The sequence below is a fragment of the Notolabrus celidotus genome, chromosome 18, assembly GCF_009762535.1.
Source record: "Notolabrus celidotus isolate fNotCel1 chromosome 18, fNotCel1.pri, whole genome shotgun sequence".
NCBI classification, from domain to species: Eukaryota; Metazoa; Chordata; class Actinopteri; order Labriformes; family Labridae; genus Notolabrus; species Notolabrus celidotus.
In genome coordinates, this window is record NC_048289.1 from 25,682,551 (window position 1) to 25,705,673 (window position 23,123).

The window sequence follows — 23,123 nt, forward strand, 5'->3', positions numbered from 1 at the left end:
TTTGTGCAAAATTCCTCCAGATGCTCTGAATCTTTTAGTGATATTTTGTACTGTAGATGATAAAACCATAGACTGCATAAAAATGGACGTAGTATACTTGACGTCAGCCATCTGTTCCTGAGCTCTGTTTTGAGGCCGATCGCAGGCGGGTGCTATATTGGAAATGCTGGACACAACCAAACTTCGTCCAAGCTAGTGTGAGGTAAAGAGGCGGGCCTTTAGCCTTTTTGCTAACAGCTACGGGTGTCAGCCTGTCAATCAAGTCAGGCATGTCCTTAATTAAGTTGATATTAAACTTGTAATTTTAATATCTTCAAAAATAATGAGCTATAAAAAAAGTCACCCCTGTACAGTGTGTGCCGAGAGAGAAATTAGCTATTCAGACATAAACTGTTTTATGAACCAGGCTTTAAACATGTTAATTATTGCCGTAAAGATCGTCTTTTTTGAATGGATGCGTATGTTGTTTCTGGTGTTTCTGCAGCCAGCCTCAAGTGGGCTTCATATTTTATGCCATATGGATAAAACCCCTAATTTCGTGTTAATTTTGAACACTATTCTAAAATTTTTGGAACCATTTGTTCACGCGGTCTCTCACACAGTTGTGAAACTATTCCCATCTTTACTTCTGAGAGACTCAGCCTCCCTTGAATGCCCTTGTTATACCCAGTCGTGTTACTTAACGGTTGGAAATTAATGTAAGTAGTTGGAAGATGTTCCTCCTGGTTGAATAGATACAGAGATGTGCTTTTAAGATTAAAAAAAGGGTGCCAGGGACCAGGTTTTAGTATTACTTGATATTTTCAGTGTTTTTTTGTCCTTATCCCAGCTGTTTTAAAATGTCTTGCTGGTACCAGATTCAAAATGAGAATATAATATTCATAAAGCAACAACATTGTTTATTATTAATATTTGATATGTTGTCTTTGCACTATCTATGGCTTGAATTATTTGCAAACAATCAAATTAAAGTCAGATAGCAGACTTGCAGCTTTTTCATTTTCTTTTAAACATCAATATATTATATAATATACCATTCTTTTTTAAAATTGAAATAACTACATTACCATTCAATTGTGCAGGATTTTCACATCAGAAGTGCCAAACGTGTAATTCTAATCCGTCACAATGATGGACAGCCTTCAGATTTTCCAGCATTCTTCAAATAATTCTGTCAAAAACAGAAAATATTGAGTTAAAGCAGCCTCTGTTCTACACCTCAGCATGAGCAGTAGCTGCTTTTATTATCTTTGAACTGTTCATACTTCTGTCATTATCAATTAAAGCCCCCTCCTTGCTTCCTTCATCACTTAACATTATAATTTCATGATGTCAGAAACATCTCCTAGACTCTTGCAACAACACCTCAGGTATTATACCTCCTCTGAATGGGATCCAAACTTAAACAGTCTATTGGAACCCGGTCCATAAAGTCGGGGATGCTTGCCATTCCGTTGGATAAAGTGAACTCAGCACACCAACCAGGCACCGACTGTGTAAAGAAAACCCAGAGAAACTTGGTGAATACTGCATTTTTTGCTTCCCCGCTGCCAGATTTCCCCTGGCAAGCAACCGTCTCACTGTGGCACTGTGACTGCTCTCTCTTTGCCATGTGGCCTCTGCAGCTGTTGTTCTTGGCGTGTCGGCAAATACCCTGGTGCAGGCTCTCGGTGCCGTGCACCCACAAACTTGCAGATTCACTTATTGCAGGGCTTCTCCCTGATAGTCAGTGTGTACTCGGCTTGTTCGCGGTCCAGAAATGGTGTCCTCATTTGATTCAGCGCCGAAATGCTAAGCTTGGCATCAGATTTAGCTGCCTCGCAATTGATCGGTTCAACCTGGGTCCTCGGGCCTTTTGCTGTTTTTGTGATGTCGAGCAGGATGCAAGGCGAAAAAGGACTTATTTAGCACTACCAGTCATTATTCTTCCCTTATTGAATGGGAACGCTTTTGGCAGCGTCTTTGCCATTCAGCTGGCGTGATTTGTTGTGTTATTTTGGAGACTTAATGTGGTGTATAATCAGACGCTCCTTCAGTAAACACATTTGCCAGGAATTGTAGTGCTGCCGGCTGAAGGGTGATTCTGCTGCTAGAAACAGCGGCGGAGCCTGTCCGCTCACTATTTCACCGCTGACAACAACTTACTGCCCACAACCTGGTTTTCTCTCCCAGAAAGTTTGCATTGACACTCGGGCATGGATTTATCTGCATTACACTGAAAACAACCTTGTAAAGGTGTCTGTTAAGACAGAACATGGAGGATCCTGACCTGGAGGAGTCAGTGGGAGGACATCCCTGACACACACACACATTGCAATTCTCTTGAGTAATCTGCTGTAGCTACTGATCAATTAATGGCCCCTGCCTGTGATGCTCGGGCACTGTCAGTCTGCTATGGATTCCCCATTACTCAAGAGGGCCGCTGAATAGCCGAGCCCTTCCTCTGCATTTCCCTCTGACCAGCGGCCCAGTATTAGTCATGAACCCAACAATCTGCAGGTCAACAGTGAAGGGATGTCAAGGAGAAGCAGCTCTAACAGCAGGGAACACATATCTTCAGGTTGCTATTTTTGTCTCACCAACTGTCTAAAACCAAAGCCAGTGAATTTACAAAGATACAGAAGCTGCAAACCGAGTCTCCCTGAAACTAAGTCTTACTGCGATATGTACAGACATAGGTGCTGGGAATGTGTGCGTTTATTTGACTTAATGGTTCAACTTTATCACCCTCGCTAGTTGGCACCAGAATTACGGATTGGTTAAAGGTGACATATCATGCAAAATTGACTTTTTAATGGTTCTTTACCTGAAATATGTTTCCCTGGCATGTCTACAAACCCCCCGAGAATGAAAAAAATCCATTCTGCCCCTGTTTTGATTTCTACACCTTTCTGTAAATGTGTGTGAAACGAGCCGTTTCAGACTTCCGTGTTTTTGTTACGTAACAACAATATCCGGTCTGTCACGGAGTCAGAGCTTGGAGCTTGTTCAGCCCATAGACTGTATAAAATAATACTGAATCCCTCCTCTGTTTTTCATTACCTGCACAAATGTGTGCTAACAAGGAGCTTAGGAGGGAGGCATGCTAGTTGTAGGCTGTCTTAATAAACACAAAGGTCGGTTTTACTCCCCACGTCTGCAGATTTGAAGATCTAGTGGATGATTTTTATTTGTCATGGATAAGTGCTAGCGCTAATTAGCATAGCCACATAGCTATATGTTCGTAGCTGTGGCTGTAGCTGTGGCTGTAGCTGTAGCTGTAGGTGTAGCTGTAGCTGTAGCTGTAGCTGTAGCTGTGTACCAAGACACACGTCGACATACTGACAAATAAAACAACAAGAAACACTAAATCTGTGACCAATCCTTCAGAAAGGTCCTGCTGCCTTTCTGGCAGAGGTCGGTTTTGCTCCCCACGTCTGCAGATTTGAAGATCTAGTGGATGATTTTTATTTATCATGGATAAGTGCTAGCGCTAGTTAGCATAGCCACATAGCTACATGTTCGTAGCTGTGTACCAAGACACACATCGACATACTGATAAATAAAACAACAAGAAACACTAAATCTATGACCAATCGTTCAGAAAGGTCCTGCTACAGGCGCCTCTCCGTCAGGATCAGATTCAGAGGGTTGAAGTAACGTGATCTCCGAGCAGCCGTGTATATTCAGCCAACATGTAAACATTAGATCAATGTGCTGGAGAGCCGAGGCACATCCACTTCCGGAGGGGGCGTGGTCAGAGGGAAAACAGAGTGTTCTGATGAGGAATGAAGAAGAGGACTTTTCAGGCATGCCAAAATCTGATTTCAAAGTGTTTTTTTGAGCATAAACTTTAAAGACATGTTTTGGGGACCTCTTAGACCAATATATATTGATGAAAAAAGCGTGATATGTCCCCTTTAAACCTGGAGGTAGGCCTGGAACGCCGGTCTAATGTCATATCTAAGCTGAAGCAGAGCTGTTGGATACAATGTTCTAACTGGAGAAACAAACCACCAGGAAACAAGGGTTGCAATAAATGTCTGTTTTATTTCTCCAATATGTTGTTATTGTTGATTTTGATGATTGCCATGGTTCTCTAAACAAAGAAACATATTTAATTATCTTGAACTAATAACTGGGAAATTAAACCTTTGAATCACGTCAAATTTGAGCAAATTAGAGTAGCATACATAATTAAAATCATAATTATCAAAGTAGGAATTAACGTGTTCTTTGTCATGATATTAACAAATAAATAATCTCAGCCACAGGTGATCAAAGCAAGCAATAATTTTAATTAATAAATGAAATCTGCTCACATTGAAGCACTCAAATGATTGGAGACAAAGATGAAGGAGGTCCTCACCCTGGCCTCTATTCATAAGGTGGGATGTGCAAATCAATCAATCTTTATTTGTATGGCGCCAAATCACAAAAAATATTATCTCAAGACGCTCTTACAAACATGCAGGTCTAGACCGTACTCTATGTTCTATTATTATTATTATTATTATTTTTTTTTTTTCTTCAAAGATCTTTTTATTTAGATTTTGACACATTACAAAAAAAAGATCAATGCAAACAATTCAAGAAAGTGACGTTTTTGTATAAGAAACATATTAAGTAAATGAATTAAAAAAAATTAAAAAAGCCAATAATATGTGATAATAACTTAAAATAAAAGATTGACAAGTACTCAAACAGGAAAATAAAGAATAGTGAAATTACAATACGATGAGTAGGTGAATATCAAAAAAAAAAAAAAATTAAAAAAGATAAAAGAGCAATAAGTATAAAAAAAAACCCAAAAAACAAATATACATCCATATATATCCAGATACACCCATATACATACATACATACATACATATACATACAAATGCATACATAGATAGATACATACATACATACATGTACATACACACACATGGAAATAAAAATATAATCGTACAAGAAAAAAACAAAACGGATAAATTAATAAATAAACAAACAAAAAAATAATAATAATAAAGGGAATGAAAGTACCAAAAACAAGTTAAGAAGTAGAATAAACAAAACAAACAAACACACAAGCAAACAAACAAAAAAAACACCACATATGGCAATGTCAAATAGGAACAACCGAACATGTTCTTCTCTATGTTCTATTATTAACAAAGACCCAACATCAAGACACGATACCATCAAGTCCCCTCTTACTGATAGGACTCAATCTTATCTCATCTTAATCCACCATGAGCAGAGCACTTTGCAGCATTTAGCAAGTTACAGTGGCAAAGACAAACTTCCTTTAACAGGCAGAAACCTTGAGCAGAACCAGAATCATGTTAGACAGCCATCTGCTGAGACCGAGTTGGGGTTGGAAAGAGAGATAGAGGAGAATAAGAGAGAGAGTGATGAGACAGATAGTAGTAGTAGTAGTAGTAGTAACTGTCGCCGCTGGAATATGTGGGAGGTACCACATCTGAACCAACCATAGTGTCCTCTTATGGTGCTAAAGGTAACAAACCAGTAGTTTCTCACAGCAGCCATCCACCACTTCCACCACTTCCAGGGGCTGTAGCTCCAGTTAATAGCTACTGTCTTATAGCATGGCACAGTTTGATCTAGATATTCAAGATTAAGTCGTATGTAGGTTAAAATTGCATATATAAATAATCACTGGACCCGGGCCATGTGACCCCAGAAGGAGCATGTGGACATTAACCTGCAAGGAGGACTGAAAGCTGGTGGTGCTAGCTCTGCTAATGTTAGGCACACTCTGCAACCAGTTTCAATAGTTTACCTGCAAACTCTGTAATCCTGTGTCCAGCCATGTTCAATAAATGGCGCTCAGTTTTGGCTGTTATCAGAGTGTTTTCTTACCTTTAGTTAGTAAGTCAGATGGAATTAAAATGTCCTCATAAATGATCAGGAAATGAGTCGCTTCAAAACATCCCTGGCGTGCATCCAAGTCAGGCCATTGGATGATGCCATCCTCCATCATTAATGTTGCAGTCATTAAGCTCAGAGCCCTCTACCATTGTTATATTGGGATTTCAAAGAGCACATTTAAGATGGCAGCAGAGCAGGCTGAAACATAACTTTAAGAAATCATCAGTTTTAAAAGTGGTTACGCCGTCTTATCAAACAGGCATGACCAGAGCAGAGTGTCAGAGCAGCTAATGGACTTGAATCACACTTCCCTCCAACTCTTCTTGGCTGTCTTATTAGTTTAGAAGACTATTCCCAATTTGGCTTTTATGTTCAAACATGGCTGCTTTTTCTGTGAAAACCAAATAATCTGCTGAGTCATCCTTCTTCTCAGTTTGTATTTGTTTTCAATATGTTAACATTGTGCTGCCAACACTCCAAAAATTCAAAATATTCTGTTAGAAATTTTAGCAAATGGAGGATTTCAGCTAATCCTTGAAAAACAGAAACTAGAAAAATCTAATGTTTGGCATTTCTGATTAAAAATGACTCATTCAGTTAGTTCTTCGTCCACCAACTGATCGATTCATCTTTCATCTGTACTGTAGAAAGGTGCGATTCAGAAGGTGAAAGTATATTGGGATTTAGGCCTGTTGTATTTGGTGTTGTAAACACTCATGTTACTCAGCAGATCGACACACATCCCTGTTTGACCTTGCGGTGCATCAGGGACATCCTCTTTTTCTTCACACTGCTTGGTTTTGTGAACACTCAACCAACCACGAGCAACGGGGGAGCAGAAAGCGAACAGTGAGCCACAAATCTCTAGTTCATGCCCCCGTCGGGAAAACAAGTGGCTGTTTTCATGAGCAAAACTCCCTCACTTCCCCTTTCCTCATCTCTCTCTCTCTCTCTCTCTCCCCCCCTCCATCTCTCCATCCCCAGGAGCTGTGGCTTTTCTCATCACAGGTCCATTGAGCAGTCGGGCATGCAGCCTGCTGCTAGCTCTCACTCTTCATTCTCTCTCTATAGCTTGCCTTGCCTTTCATCTCTCTACTGGCTGTGGTTTGACTCGCACCTTAGCCGGCCATGTGAGCTGCTTGATCCCGCCGACCCCCCTCCCTCCATCCCTCCTGGGGGGAAGCCATCAGCAGAGCGGGGCCATTTGTCTGCATGTAATGGAGGTCTGAGGCTGTGGGGCGAGGTTAGGCCCCTCACGGCCCAGCGGAGGGGGACAGCCACGACAGATGCCAAAACACTCCCCAGCGTGTGTGTGTATGTGTGTGTTAGAACAGGCGCTGCTCTGTCACACTGTGTCAGGACTGGATTAACACTAAAAGATATGCATGCAGACTGACAGAGTTAGTGGTTGAACAGATACAGAGATGTGCTTTTAAGATTAAAAAAAGGGTGCCAGGGACGATATGTTCTTAATTAAAGAGCGCAACCCTGGATCATTGTTTATTTAATTTCCCCTGTAATGTAATTTATTAGTAATAATGAAAATTAGAAAAGCATAGCAGTGAGTGGCAAATTAAACATTTAAACCACCATGTCTCTATTTCAGTCAAACATAAATCCTCATTATCATTATTGATTCAAGTGCTACAGAATCATTATAAGACTGGCAGTCATTGAAAAGCCACCCTTGACGCCAAACATAAATAAATTGATCCACAAGGAAGTAATTGCATATGAGACTAATACTGCTTCTCCCGCAAGCAAAACCGTGGTTGCACAGAAAGCTGCACAGTCGGCCAAGATGTTTTCTGAGCAGCTGTCCAGCCTGCCAGGCTCTCCTGTGGACCGTAGCTCTTCCTGGAGAATAATAATGGAGAGGGAAATTGGATTGGAATAAAAGAGAAAGAATACAAAGATGCAAGAATACACATAAAAAGCAGACAGAGAGAGAGAGAGAGAGGAGAGGCATGTTCACACATATCTGATTTGTCCAAATTTCTCAGCTCTGTGGTTTGATAAATCCCTGCGCCGTGCCGGGTGCGTGGTAAGGCATCGTTACGAGCAGGCAGCTGCACGCACACCACTGAGAGACTGGGGGAGTCGAATAAGGATGACCAGGATGCGTTCAGTCAGAGAATGAGAGAGATAGAATGAAATAAGGAACATGCCAAAGTGAAACTCCAGGAAGCTGCTTTGGAAAAGAAACAAACAATTCAACAAATTCCCAAGACAGCTCTTATCCCCTGACATAAGCTCAGAGTAGGAAGCTAAAATGGTGCTTAAATGTCATTGTTATGTTTTTAAGGCTGGATTATTACACGTCATCATTTAATCAATCAATCAATCTTTATTTGTATAGCGCCAAATCACAACAAACGTTATCTCGACGCTTTTACAAACATAGGAGGTCTAGACCACACTTTGTCAAATTATGAACAGAGACCCAACTTCAAGACAGGGTAAGACTCTGTCTGACCCCACCTTAATCCATCATGAGCATTGCACATCGCAGTATTTAGCTAGTTACAGTGGTGAGGAAAAACTTCCTTTTAACAGGCAGAAACCTCAGGCAGAACCAGACTCATGTTAGACAGACATCATGCCTCTACTGAGTTGGGTCTGGAAAGACAGAGGGGAGTAAGAGAGAGAAGTGATAGTGATGAGACGAGTCGTAGAAGCTGTTGCCGCTGGACTCCAGCACGTCCGGATCAGCTGGAGTCCAGATAGTCCGCAGCAGGAGGACGTCTACGGCAGCTCAGAGGAATCTACGAGACAATGGAGCTCAGGGACTCCAGAAAGGTCTATGGTTAGTAACTTTAATGGGACAGGCAGAGTTAAAGTAAGTGATGAGGGGGTTGGGGGGGGAAGGGGGTGAGCTAGGATCCCAGTGTGTCAGTGTGCCAGTTCCCCCGGCAGTCTAGGCCTATAGCAGCATGACAAAAGCTGGTCCAAGCCTAATCCAGCTCTAACTATAAGCTTTATTAAAAAGGAAAGTTTTAAGTCTACTCTTTAAAGTGGAGAGGGTGTCTGCCTCCCGGACCCTGACTGGTAGATGATTCCAAAGGAGAGGGGCCTGATAACTGAAGGTTCTACCTCCCATACTACTTTTAGAGATTTTAGGTACAACTAGCAAGCCTGCATGTTGGGAGCGTAGAGTTCTAGAGGGGTAATAGGGCACTATGAGCTCTTTAAGATACGAGGGTGCCTGATTTTTAAGGGCTTTGTAGGTTAAAAGAAGGATTTTAAATTCTATTCTACATTTTATTGGGAGCCAGTGTAGAGAAGCTAGCACTGGAGAAATGTGCTCCCTCTTCCTAGTTTTAGTCAATACTCGAGCTGCGGCGTTTTGAACTAGCTGAAGATTTAACAGCCTAGTAATCTATTAGAACCTTAACTGCTGAAGGAAAAATAATCTAAAGGACACAAGGTCATATTTTAGTCTAAAACAACATATTTTGAATCCAATAGCCACACCAGTACCTAGCTATTGTTAAGACAGCTATCATTAGCATTACACCTTTATTTTCATCAAACTTGACAATTTTAAAGACTCAAGTAAGCTAGGCGTGGCTGAAATCTAAATGTATCCGTCACCACCATCAGGCAACAGCTTAAGTTAGCATTCCGTCACTGCCTAGTTCATAAGACTTGACATAAGCTAACATGACCATTAACTAGAAGTGTTTTCCTTTCCTAAGACATCATGAGACAGTCAAATGTTACATTTAGCCAGACGATTGTCAGGAAGCTAATTTCCCCTCTCATAGGCATCCATTAATGCAGCTAAATTTGGCCATCAGCTAGCTTGTTTATGAGGTTAGATAAGCAAGAGGTACATTCTCTTCATACAATCGCTGTTAGCTAGAATCTGGTTCAAAGCTAGCTTGAAACAGTAACAGCATGTCCTAACAGCGTCACTAAGGACAACAGCTAAATCACATTTTGGTTAATTTTGGTTAATCGGCTGGGATAAGCAATGCGGCACAGTGCTGTTTAGGCCCTGCCAAGCTGAGTCATTTCTGTGACTTCTGTTGACATGAACAAGAAACATTTCATTCGTGGAGTTTTGAGATGGAGTTACCTCTCTGATAGCTAATTTTTTCACTACAAAAACCTAGATAAAGTCATAGCTAGCTGGAGGGAGACTGCCAAGGTGCTTGGAGTTCCCTGTAAACATTTTTTCTTGACTTTCGTTAGCTTTTTTCACTTATATTTTATGTCAGTGATTTAAATGTTGAGTTTTGACATGTTCTAAAACCTGGAGCTGCCAAGTTTTTCTGTTTATAAAATGTAGGAAGATAGAAACTTGTCACCAATCTCAGAAATCTCCATCTGGTCTAATAAAAGTGCATGTTTGAGGAATACCATGTGGACAGCTAGCATCCACTGCTACACAAAGCGAAGGAATTTCTGATACTCACAGTGTTGTGACCAAGCGGCAACCTCCGGTCTAAAAATATGAGTCCAATGCGGAAGTGTTAAAAACTGCAGTTCTTCATGTGTCCACTTGAGGCTGGCTCTGGAAGTACCGGAAACCACATACACACAAATTCAAAAAAGGCGATCTTTACTGCAGAAATAAACATGTTTAAAACCTGGGACAAAAGACGAGTTTAATCTTGATAGCTCATTTCTCAATCGGCACACACTGTAGGGGGGGTGAATTTTTTTCTAACACAGCAATTTCGAAGATATTGAGATTACTAGTCTTCCATTATGAGAGGTACAGGTGCCTGCAGGAACACTGTAGCTGTTGGCTAGGAGGCTCAAGGCCCGCCTCTTTACGTCACAATCACTTGACTAGACTACTGTAATGGGGTCTTTACAGGACTCCCTAAAAAGTCCATCAGACGACTGCAGCTCATACAGAATGCTGCTGCTCGAGTCCTAACAAGGACCAAAAAAGTAGACCACATCACTCCAGTTCTTAGATCTCTACACTGGCTTCCTGTCTGTCAGAGAATAGACTTTAAAATCCTGCTGATGGTTTATAAAGCACTGAATGGTTTATGCCCAAAATACATTGCTGATCTGCTACTACTTTATGAACCACCTCAACCTCTGAGGTCATCAGGTACTGGTCTGCTTTCAGTCCCTAGAGTCAGAACGAAACATGGTGAAGCAGCGTTCAGTCATTATGAACCACATATCTGGAACACACACCCTGAAAGCTATAGGTCTGCTCCAACTCTCACCTCTTTTAAATCAAAGACTAAGACTTTTTTATTTGCCACTGCCTTCCTATCTTAGCTCATTTTAACCCACTTTAAATTAAAATTTTAATGTAATTTTTAATGTATTTCTAATTTTCCTTTTCTTTTCTGTTTTATCATATTTGTCATTTTAATTGTGTTCTTTTATGCTTGTCTGAATGTTTCCAATGTTTCTAATCTTTTAATGTAAAGCACATTGAGTTGCCCTCGTGTATGAAATGCGCTATACAAATAAAGCTGCCTTGCCTTGACAGCAGCAATATGGCTGCCGACGACAATTGGCTTCAAAACAGCGCTTCAGAAACAGATGGGTGACGTCACGGATATTGAGTCTATATTTTTTACAGTTTATGGTTGTGACCCAGTGTAATGGTGTTGTCTTACAGCTAACATTAGGATTCAGCCACTAGCTTGCTAACCTAGCCTTCAAAAATGGCACACTAATGTTACCTCAGAAGTGTTTGAAATGCTAACATTGGCTTTTATAGCTATGAGCTGAATAGTTTAAAAAAATACTTCCCCTCATCCTGTCTTTTAGTTGCTGATGAATGAAGATCAGTGAATTGATGATGATTTGTCAGATTCCAGATGCTTATGTGACTTACACCTGGAACGCAACACATTACATCATTCCAGCATTAGAGCTTTCCACCCTGTGAATGTCATCAGAGGAAGAAGGCTGCAGTGTGAATATGCTGAATTTCACCTAATTCCATTCGCCCTTCCTCTGCTCCTTTGATATATTTAAAGCCATTCAGGATAATTGGCTTCTTTAATTTCCTCCTGCATCATGTGGTCTTTGATCCCCGAGGCCCAGCGAGCACAGTTAGCGGTTAGATCTGCTGAACACAGTGTGCAACAAAGTTCCGTTTGACCCCCACTGCAGTTTCCCTGATTACAGGCTGAGGTGAAAGAACGCTCAGCAGGGGAGCACATTAAAATCAACTAGCCAGGGAAAAAATTGCCTCCTGCTCCCACTAGCACTGATGAAATCTTAACCTGTTCTGGATGTTGGTGAAATATCAGCTGCAACCCGGTTTGGAAGGTGCTTGGACGGGGTTATTTAGTGGTGAGTGGTCTTTTGAGGAACAGGAAATTGAAGGTAAAAATAGAGAGAGGGCTTGTAAGATCACCTCAAACAAAGCTTGACATTATCTCAAAGAAAATAGGCAGTCCCCTGCAGGTCATATATTACTTAGCAGTACAACCCTGGGTATTTATCTTTAAGAGTTTCCAAAGCAGCAGGTATGTTTAGCCCTGAATTGTGTCCCCATTTTAGAAAGGTCCTGGAAAGTCACCTGGGATCCATTCAGCGCTTTGGACACTTCCGTTCACCCTGCATCCCTGAAGGGATCCATAATTCATGGCTGTGCGTCCAGGATGTCACCGCTCCAGCGAGCTAGCATTAAATATTTACCGCAGATCATAAGCTGCAGCCATTGAGGCCTGCCAGCTCCTTTAGGAAGACTGTTTTCAGTCTCAGCATGCACGGGGAATCCCAAATGAGCCCTGTGCTCGGTGCTGCTTTGAGATATTTGACAATCAATCAGGGTGGGGATGGATCTCATAAGTCATCATACTGTAAACGCTAACAGCACAGGTAAGCTATATGCAGCAAACAGAGCATATCATTCTCTCCTGTGTCCAAGGCCTTCCTTCATGCTTCCCTGGAGCTGTAATGAGAGATTAAACAGTGTTCTGTTTTTTTGTTACCTGCATATAGGTTTCCAGTGTGCTCCTGTGTTTTGTTTTTTTCTTACCATATTTGATTTTTTTTTTCTCATCAGCCCTCTTGGTCCCTTGATAAGGCACAGCAGGTACTTAGATCCCCCACTGATGAGGTCTTAGTAAGGATGGAGGAACAAGTGGCTGAAGGACTGGAGTGGGTTAGATTGGTTGGGGAAGGAGGAGGAGGGTTGGAAAGTGGTAATCACAGGAGAAGGAACATGGCTGAAATTTACACAACAGGGGTCATAGTTTTTGTAAGAATCAATGTATTTTTATAGAAGCCATTTCTTGCAGTAGATCTAAGATTCTGTGTTTTTATTGATTACTTAGAAAGCTGTTATTCCAGATTTTGCGCTTCCAATAGCGGCTGGAACTTTAAAAGAAACATCAAAGAGAAAATCAAAGAGTAATGTCACAGAGTACACCGGGTGGGCTGGAGCCACAACAATTTAAATGATATTGATTTGTGTCTGCAGCAGAAAGATATTTCTGAAACACCCAGCTTCCTGATTAGTTTCCTCTTGTAAGAGCTTTGTACTGTAGTGTGCAACCATGACGGTCTCATGCATTTAAAAGATAATGATCATGAACATGATTACAAGAGTGATGGAGCTGTGTTTCCTCAGGAGGAGCCATATTAATATTCACCACATATAAACATTTTAATCACTACATGTACAGATAAAACACATGAAAGCACACAGACTTTACACAAGACATGAATTTCACAGTCTCTCTTAAAACTTAAGGCACAAATCAACTTAAAATCAGTAAATGCAAAATATGGCTCAGCTTGACACTGCTATGGGGTTTCCTCTTAGCAAGCAGGGGCTCTTCTCTCACATGCACACATGCTTTACTGCTCTCGACTGAACTCTAACTTCAGCTGTTGCCCAAACACTTGCTTAACACCATTGACATATTGACAGGTTATAACCGCCAAGTTTCAACAACATCCCCAAGAAATCTAGAGAAATACTCACACATTTGATTTGTGTTTCTAAGTTTGAGAATAAAAAACACACTTCTGCAGGTTGTGTTGGTGGAGACAGAAGAAATCGATCTCTGTCTATTGGAGTGAGACCACTTTGAACATCTCTGATCAACTCTGTTGCAGTTTTTTATTTTTCATTAAAGCTCCTGTGAGGAGACTGAAATTAATACTAATGCTTCATTATAAGATTCAAAAAGCAAACAAGACCAATGGCAAATAAAGATTGACTGGCTCTGTGATGCAAGAGGGATTGGATAACTTTGTCAGAAAACGTTACCTAAGCATGTAGAGAAGAAGTTCAGAAGAGGAAGGAGGTAGTACTCGGTTCACAGGGGGCGGCAAATTCTCACCTAAGACGCCAAATCACATTCGATTCAGGATTAAATTTTACAAACACATCAAATCAATTTTAAGCACCTCAGACCTGGAAAAAGCCATTCACACCTTCATAACATCATGCATCGATTACTGTAACTCCTTGTACTTTGGTATCACTCAGTCCTCATTATCTCGCCTTCAAATACTCCAAAATGCAGCAGCTAGGATTCTGACAAGGTCTAAAAAGAGAGATCACATAACCTCAAATCTTGCCTCCCTACACTAGCTTCCAGTCAGTTACAGAATTAAGTTTAAAATCATTTTGTTTGTGTATAAAGCACTACATGGTTTGGCCCCCTCCTACATCACAGAACTCCTGTCTCCATATAACTCTGTCAGAGCACTCAGATCTTCCCACCATAACTTCCTGTCTGTCCAAAAATCGAGGACAAAGAGCTATGGGGACGGGGTCTTATCCATCTGTGCCCCAAAACTATGGAATTCTCTTCCCCCCACCATCCGGTTCTCCTCCTCAGTTGAGACTTTTAAAAGTTGTCTTAAAACTCACTTGTATTCATTAGCTTTTCACTGCCCCTAACCACACCGGCTCAGATACTTCACTGCACTGTTAATTGTCTTTCTTTTCATTGCTGTTGTCATTATTACTGTGAATTAAATTGTTTCAATTATATTGCTCTCTCACAACTCTGCTTTCCCTCTCTCTTCCTCTGTTTGTGTTGTTTTTGTTCTCAAAATGTGTGCATTAAAGGCCTTTGCTTGTGTTTTAATAAAGACGCTACAGCTGCATCCACGCTAACCTCTTCACAGGCTGCCATTGTTTAAAGGGTTGCAGTCGCTTCTTACTTACTCACTGTGCCCATAGCTATCGTCTCTTTCTCCTGAAATGATGTTGGTTGGTCCGGCCATTCTCTGATTGGGAACAAGCATGATGGATCCGCCTGATGACACCCATTGACTCTGTCGAATCCATCTGTTTTGCGTTAGCTAATTTCAACCCAAACTGAAAGTTCCTCACATGAGCTTTAAACAAAGACTGAAGCAGGTGAAATGATTAAAAATAAATTAGTTTCCAGCATTTTTTAAGCAATTCCACAGTTTGAAACTCTTAACATAACTACCATAGTCCTCATTAATGTGTGGTTATGCTTGTGGCACTTTAATACTCAGTGTGGTTTGGTAGTTGTGTCTGTTGGTGCCAAGGTTATTATAGCTCTGAATTTTTCAACACTTTTTCATTTCACTTTTTGCTCAAAAGTCACACTTTAGTTTTGATTGGTTTTCTTTTAGTAAGTTTATTAGTTTAGTGACATTTAAATTTTTAAATTTCAGTTTAGTTTTAGTGTTTAATTTTTGGGGAATTTGGCATTCTTGCCCGGAGCGAGACCCCAAAGAGGAAGGAAAAGTTCTGTGTAATAAAAACTCAAAATGTCATCATTTAAAAAACGCTTTGAAATTCAAAAGATGAACAACTGTCTGTGAAAGAAGAACCATGAAGGATACATGTGCTTTTGTCATGTGTCTGAAATCCATTGTTTCTTGGTGTGTCCTATTTTTACTTCATTCATTCCTAGATTTTGCTGTTTCATTAATTCTTGTTAGATATAACAACCTTGGTCTGTATACATAACCAGATATCGCTTCCCACCTTCAGCATCTGGAGGAATGGATGGTGTGAAGGAGAGAGGGGGAGTGCGTGGGCAGGAACAGCCGATGGAGGGATAAGGCCAAAGGAAAAGGATATATGTGGAGGAAAGCACCCAGTTGGAACGAGCTATCTACCTCCAGATTGTTGAACAGGCGCAGATAATAAGAAAATATTGATTGTAAACATAGTCAGGGGGGCTGTAACACCAGGCGGCGGGGAGGAGGAGGAGGGAGGGGGGTTTATCCCTTGCTGGTTGCTACACTGACGGGGGAGGACTTGATAGAGTCAACAAGACACCAGGTATTATCCCCTATAGGACACCTGCTGAAAATGGATCAGTGCTTATTTATTCAGGCATCACTTCAGCAGCCGACTACCAAGACGCTTTTGTTTCCTGCCAAAAATGGTCAGCTGCCAGAATGCTGGCTACTGAAAGCTAAGGGGTACAAATAGCCAATTAAGAGCTCCTGGTTATCATATTTCACCACGCACCATAAGGAGAGTGTGAACAAGAGAGGATGTCAATATTTCTGCTTGCTCAGTCAGCAGCTACGCGTTGTTTACACATTGTAAATCGATGTACCTAATGCAGCCTGAGCAGCGTAATTAAAATGTTAAAATGTTTAATGCCCTTTTCAGCACTGGGATCAAGTGGACACACAGCCAGGCTTCAAACATATTCAGCACTAATGAGGCAGTCCATTGCTGCATGTTAAGGGCGAAATGTGTCATTTTTTAGGGGGAGGAGGACTTCTCTTGAGTTCTTGATTTCTCTCTTACACCTCTCTAGACTTCACTCTGTTTTATTCTATTTACAAAATGTCTTGAAACGCTCTTTTTGTTTTGTTCTTTCTTCCTCAGTGCGATCACTTTAGACAACACTCTTGTCATCCTGTCCACGGTGGCGCCAGATGCAGGGCGGTACTACGTCCAAGCTGTAAACGACAAGAATGGAGAGAACAAGACGAGCCAGCCCATCACCTTGTCTGTTGAGAGTAAGTAACCATGTTATGTACACCAATGCTACAAAAACCAAGGATAGAGACAACACGTGTGGATGCACTGTAGAGGGAATGACATGCACCAATCATGGCCTGCGACCGGTGCAATAAGGACTGTGGCTTCTTTACATGGGGTGCCTGCTATGCAAACTGACCCAAACCGTTGCTCCACCTTAGGCCTAACTTGACAAAACACCAATGAAGGGTGGTGCCCACTTGATAAACCCATTGATGTGTTGGCTGTTGCTGCCCATCTAGTTCCAAGGTTGGGGTGTTGGGGTTATTAGGGGTCAAGAGGTAGGGCAGGCAGCATCAGCATTGCCAATAATGGGAGCGCATGCACAAACAGAGCATGACTTTACTGAAGGTGACAATGCTGTTTGGGTCACGGTGACCTATGAGGACCATTCATTGGCCACTGAGGACTATTTTGTAGGCTATCTAAGGGGGCTCTTAGACCGCAGGATCTTTACCCCTGAACTAAGGGCTTTCGCCAGGAAATATGTGCTTTTCGATGGCAGGAACCAGGGTTTAAATTTTGTTCTGGGGTAGTTAATCTCCACCCTGAAAAGCCCCTGCTTTGGGGTAGTATTTTTCAGAGGTCCAGGAACAATGAGGAGCAGGGCCTGCAAACCACACTTTTCTGATTGGTCTAATTTGCATAATCTTCTAGGGAGGCTATCTATAGGTTATTTTCAACCGCATGAACATTACCCTGGAACTAAGGACTTCCCCCAGGGAACTGTGCTTTTTCAACCTCAGGAACCAGGGTCTAAATTTAGTCGTGCGGTAGTTAATGGCCCCCCTTAAAAGCCCCTGCTTGGTGCGGTAGTACTTTTCAGAGGTCTAGGAACTATGGGAGGCAGGGCCTGCAAGCCGTATGTTTCTGATTGGCCTGAATTGCATCATTTTCTAGGGAGGCTATCTACAGGTGCTCTTCGACCACAGGAACTCTACCCCGGAAATAAGAGTTTTCCCCAGGAACTGTGCTTTTTCAACCACATGAACCAGGGTTTAAATTTTGTTCTGGGGTAGTTAATCTCCACCCTGAAAAGCCCCTGCTTCGGGGTAGTATTTTTCAGAGGTCCAGGAACAATGAGGAGCAGGGCCTGCAAACCACACGTTTCTGATTGGTCTAATTTGCATAATCTTCTAGGGAGGCTATCTATAGGTTATTTTCAACCGCATGAACATTACCCTGGAACTAAGGACTTCCCCCAGGAACTGTGCTTTTTCAACCTCAGGAACCAGGGTCTAAATTTAGTCGTGCGGTAGTTAATGGCCCCCCTTAAAAGCCCCTGCTTGGTGCGGTAGTACTTTTCAGAGGTCTAGGAACTATGGGAGGCAGGGCCTGCAAGCCGTATGTTTCTGATTGGCCTGAATTGCATCATTTTCTAGGGAGGCTATCTACAGGTGCTCTTCGACCACAGGAACTCTACCCCGGAAATAAGAGTTTTCCCCAGGAACTGTGCTTTTTCAACCACATGAACCAGGGTTTAAATTTAGTTCTGGAGTAGTTAATCTCCACCCTGAAGGCCCCCACTTGGGGTAGTAGTACTTCTCAGAGGTCTAGTAACTATGGGAGCAGGGCCTGCAAGCTGCACGTTTCTGATTGGCCTGATTCACATAATCTTCCTGGGACTTCAGCCTGAAGTCAAAATAAAGGCAACAATAGGGCCACAGGAACCATTTAGTACCTGCAAGAGTAGTTCCTGGAACTTCTGGTTCAAAAAGCACCTTAAGTAACAGTGTCTAGGTCCGTCCTGAGCGTACATCCTTCTACATAAGGTCACAAGTATCAGGGAGTTTAAGTTAAAATTATTACACCATTGGGGAACCACCTTTTTTAGATTGCCCCAAACCTACTTCCTATGAAAAATAAAACAACACTTGATAATAACACAAGGGCCATGATGAATATTGAGTATTTTTAAACTTCCATACTTGAAAGACAGCTTTCTGGGTTGTAACCCAATTGAAATTCTGACATTGTTGTTGTGACTCTTTACCTTTCGAGTCAAGGATTTAGATGCCCCAGCCACTGCTGTGAGCCATCTAAGAAGCTCAACCGTTCTGGTCAGATTTAATTTCATTGCATTGAAGTGTATCCAGAGCCACATTGTTGCAGGAGTACACACACACCTACACACAGACACACACCGAGAAAGAGAAACCTATGGGGACAGTGGCACAGGCAGACTGTTAAAGTAGTCCTTAAAATTCAGCAGCATCCTGAGCTCACACAACAACAAAAAACACAAGCTACACAAATCAAACCAATTCAGTCGGCTTCAGCTCAGCAGAGTGAAATATAAGAGGAAGCTTCCCAGACAGCATCTTATGACATGCAAGACTGGAGTTCAGTATGGGAGTGAATGAGGAGAGTGAGGGAAGGATATAACAGTTGACAACACACAGGAGCTGAAATAGCCTGTGGCACGTATGGAGAACAGTGGCAGGGTTGATTATACGAGTGCTCAAACACACACACACACACACACACACACACACACACACACACACACACACACACACACACACACACACACACAGTCTGGTTCAGGTTAGATAGAGAGCCTAGCAGGAGGTCTCCATCTTGGCAGGTCTCGAGGAATCATGTCATGCATTTACATGAATGTTGCACGCCTTCTCAACATATGCGTCCACACACACACTCACACACACCACACATACATACATACAAACCGATGTTCACACTGAGAGGAGAGAGTTGTCTGAGCGGGCGCTGTCGTTTCATCGAATGTGCTCGTCCATCAGTCAGTATCTGCTGCAGCAGCTGGTCCTGCAGCGACACCTTTGACAATGCATATCCCATGAGACTTTGCTGGCTCCAGCGGTACTCGCTTAAGATTTGGCAAGAGCAAAGGTCAAGGTGAGCTCAGAGGGGACAAGTGTTGCTCATGTTACAGTCTCAGAACTCTGCATGAAGTTTGAAAACTTGTTTTGAAGTCACAAAATAAAAAAATGGGGATGTTTTGGTGGTGACATTTCCTGGCAACCAAATCGCTATCCTTTCTCAAAACAGACCAGATTTTAAAAATAGGATTTAACATTTTGAGTGATGAATATGGGGCTGGAGTCAGTAAGTGTTTAGGCTTGAGGCATTTGGAGACAGCTAGCCTAGCTGCCTTGTGGCTGGTGATTCGTTTTCCCCCTCAGCGCCAACCGGATGTGATGTTTTCTGGGATGCCCACTGTGTCCATGCTGCCTCTGTCCATCTCCCTACACACACCCCTGGTCCTCAAGGGGGTTTAAGAGGATCCCAAATAATTTATTCACACCTTCTTTTTCCATGAGTTACAAACACTCTCTGTCATAACCCCCTAAAGGAGAAGAGTCCTATCAGATGTGCGGCCAAAATCTTATCACACGGCGGTCAGTGGTCTGATTTGTGTCAGTCTAGTTTGAGCACCGCTGATGTAAGGTGTGCGTGTCAGTGTGTATTGGTGAACACATGGCCTCCGCACAGCATCTAATGACCCCAGATTGGTGAGATTGAGTCATGACAGGCCCTGTAGCTACATCTGACATGTGCAGCCACGGGCACACTCCCAGGGCTCCACGGGATTGACGGATCAGTGTGAGTTTATCACAGACATGACACACGTCAAGCAGCACACGCACACACTGTGCTCCTACTGCCATGGGCTGTCTGTTTTTGATGCTTACAACACACACACACTAATAAAACACACACACAGACAGTTGTGTTTTATTCACATGCACACACACGGCACAGTCTACTCGCCCCTTTAGCTTCTTGTTTGTCAGGGAGTATTTTTCTATTCCTGTTCCTGGTTCTCCAGAAGACGTCTTATTATTCACAGTCAGTGCGCTGTCTCGTCCGATTTCAGCCCAACTCTCTGTAAGAGCTCGGATGCAGTGTGTTCACTGGTCAGTTTCAATATGTCACCTCGATGAGCACCCTCGAAGTTCACAGTGTGGGAATGAAATCTGCATAACACCCCAGTTCTGAAAACCCCTCACAAAACACCACAACCAATCCCACACCTCTCTATGTTCCCTCCACTCATCTCCTGGGATCATCATTAACCTCTATGTGTGTGTGTTTTTGCTTGTGTGCCTGTCTCTACAGATGTTGGAGGCCCCGCAGACCCCATCGCCCCCACCATCATCATTCCTCCAAGGAACACCAGCGTGGTTACGGGCACCTCAGAGGTCACAATGGAGTGTGTGGCCAACGCCAGGTAAAAAATCTATAGAGCTGCTGGGTCATTGATCATCTTGTTAAAGCGCCTTTGGGTCCTTCTTAAATGAAAGACAGACCCCAGAACAGTGCCTGTGTTTTTAAATGCTGTTTTGTAATCACAAATTGCACTTTACTTGAAAATAAGTTGCACTTTTAAATTATTATTGATTGCTTCTACATACTGTCTGTATATATGCCCCATGTTGTTGAGTTGTGCTATTTATTTTGACGTGTGCTGCTGACCTCTTGGCCAGGTCGCCCTTGTAAATGAGGTCTTGATCTCAATGGGACTCATCTGGTTAAATAAAGGTTAAATAAAAAAATGAAAATAAAAAAAAAGGGTCAGTTCACTTCAAAGACAAAGAAAACCCAGGAGAGGAGATTTTGGGGCATTAATGGTGTTGTTTTTACACTGTTGGGACTAGTGATGTGTCGGTGGCGAACGATCCGGCTCTAAGAACCGATTCTTTGAAGTGAACGACGGGAGCTGGCTCCTGACTGGGAGCCATTTTTTTTTAAACCCTGATGTGAAAATGTCATCGATCAGGGTCCACAAAAAACCTGCAAAGGCACATTAGAAGTGTCTGTGAAGGATCTCAGTCATCCAGGTCATGGACATTAGAACTGTTTATCCATCAGTGCAATAAGTGAAGAATAAATACAGTGAAGGGAACCTGATGCTAATGAAGGTGTTTAAAAGTTTATAAATAATATACATACAATCAGAGATTGGACCTTTTTGTCTAGTTGAGATGAGTCTTGTTTTTGTACTTTATAATACATTTTTGTAGCACTCTGCTCCATGTTGAGTATATAAATACAGCCTCATAAATAATACACATTTGATATAATGAATGTTTTATACATTAGCTACTCATTTTACATATAATTTTACATTATTTTAGGTCATACATTAATTTAAACAAGAAAAAAATCTGAGGAGCCACTCAGGAGCCGAAAGAGCCTGCTCTTTGTAGTGAGCCGATCCAAAAGAACCAGCTCTTTAAAAAGAGCCGGAATTCCCATCACTAGTTGGGACCCACAAACTCAATTTCAGAGCACTTCTTACTGGCGTTTAATGTTTCTAGGGTACAGAAGTTCTCTATTGGCACATCTACTTCCTTTGGCAGTGATTGTTAAGTCTATTTCATATTGCTCTGAATGCTTAGTATCTGCATTTATTTGCTCAGATTTTACTATTGTGTCCTGGCATTTGCAGTAGCTCTAGACGTGGAAACTGTACCCCGGAAAAAACAAGTCAGACGAATGAGATAAACTGTACAAAGCTAATGCAAGGTAGCTAATCCTCCAACACTGTTGCTGATGAAGTTGATTTCAGAGGTTCTGCCCCTTCCTAGTTTCGATTTGAGGTGAGGGAGGGAGGTGACATTGACGAGTGTGGTGTTGTTCGGAAAGTTGAACCACAGTGAAATGAAAGTGCCGTAAGCATAGTGACACAAAAGCAGCTGATGCCAAGGGTGTTTCTGCGCTGAGGACGCTGAAAACACTGAACTGTGCTGGTTCAGCATAGAAAACGGGAGCTGCCACATACACACACACACACGCACGAACACAAACTTGAGTGAATACAGGCCCTGCAAAACTTAGAGGAACAATTTCAGCTTTTTCTTTGGATGAACCAGTTACAGGGACACAACAGGAGATATTTCACTGACACTGAGCAGACCGACCAGAAACAGATGACAGATGCTCCTCTAAGAGATGTAATGCACCAAGAAATGACAGGGTTTATTTTGCATACATATCTTGAGGGGCGAATTTTGCTTTGCACAAGCTCAATTGTGAAGTTGCTGATTGGACTGTAAACAATGCAGCGTAGGAAAAGGACGTCTTTGCTGGAAATTGTTTAGTTCTAACTGCTGATTACTTTAGAATAACCAAGAAGTTGGTCATTGTTCCAAGAGACATATATCAATGTGAGACAATAACTGATGGGTTCTGTGATTCCCGTTGTAGTGAATCTTTTATCACAATGTAGCCATGCTCCAAACATACTTTTGGACCGACTAATTTTCAGTAAATTTATAGATAATTTGCAAAAAGAAGGTGAAGCTTTGTTTCAATTTTAAGATATGATGTTAGTGAAAAAAATTGT

The 23,123-nt window shown here is 42.0% G+C and overlaps 1 protein-coding gene across 2 annotated transcripts in view; it reads left to right on the forward strand.

The window, feature by feature from the left end:
- The window catches only part of sdk2b (sidekick cell adhesion molecule 2b), a 486,503-nt gene that overhangs the window by 368,592 nt on the left and 94,788 nt on the right, over positions 1 to 23,123 (forward strand). For both annotated transcript variants that reach the window (XM_034707425.1, XM_034707426.1), the window contains exons 5-6: positions 16,637 to 16,770; positions 20,894 to 21,005. In XM_034707425.1, the coding sequence (XP_034563316.1) occupies positions 16,637 to 16,770; positions 20,894 to 21,005 (246 nt within the window). The remainder of the gene's footprint in view (positions 1 to 16,636; positions 16,771 to 20,893; positions 21,006 to 23,123) is intronic.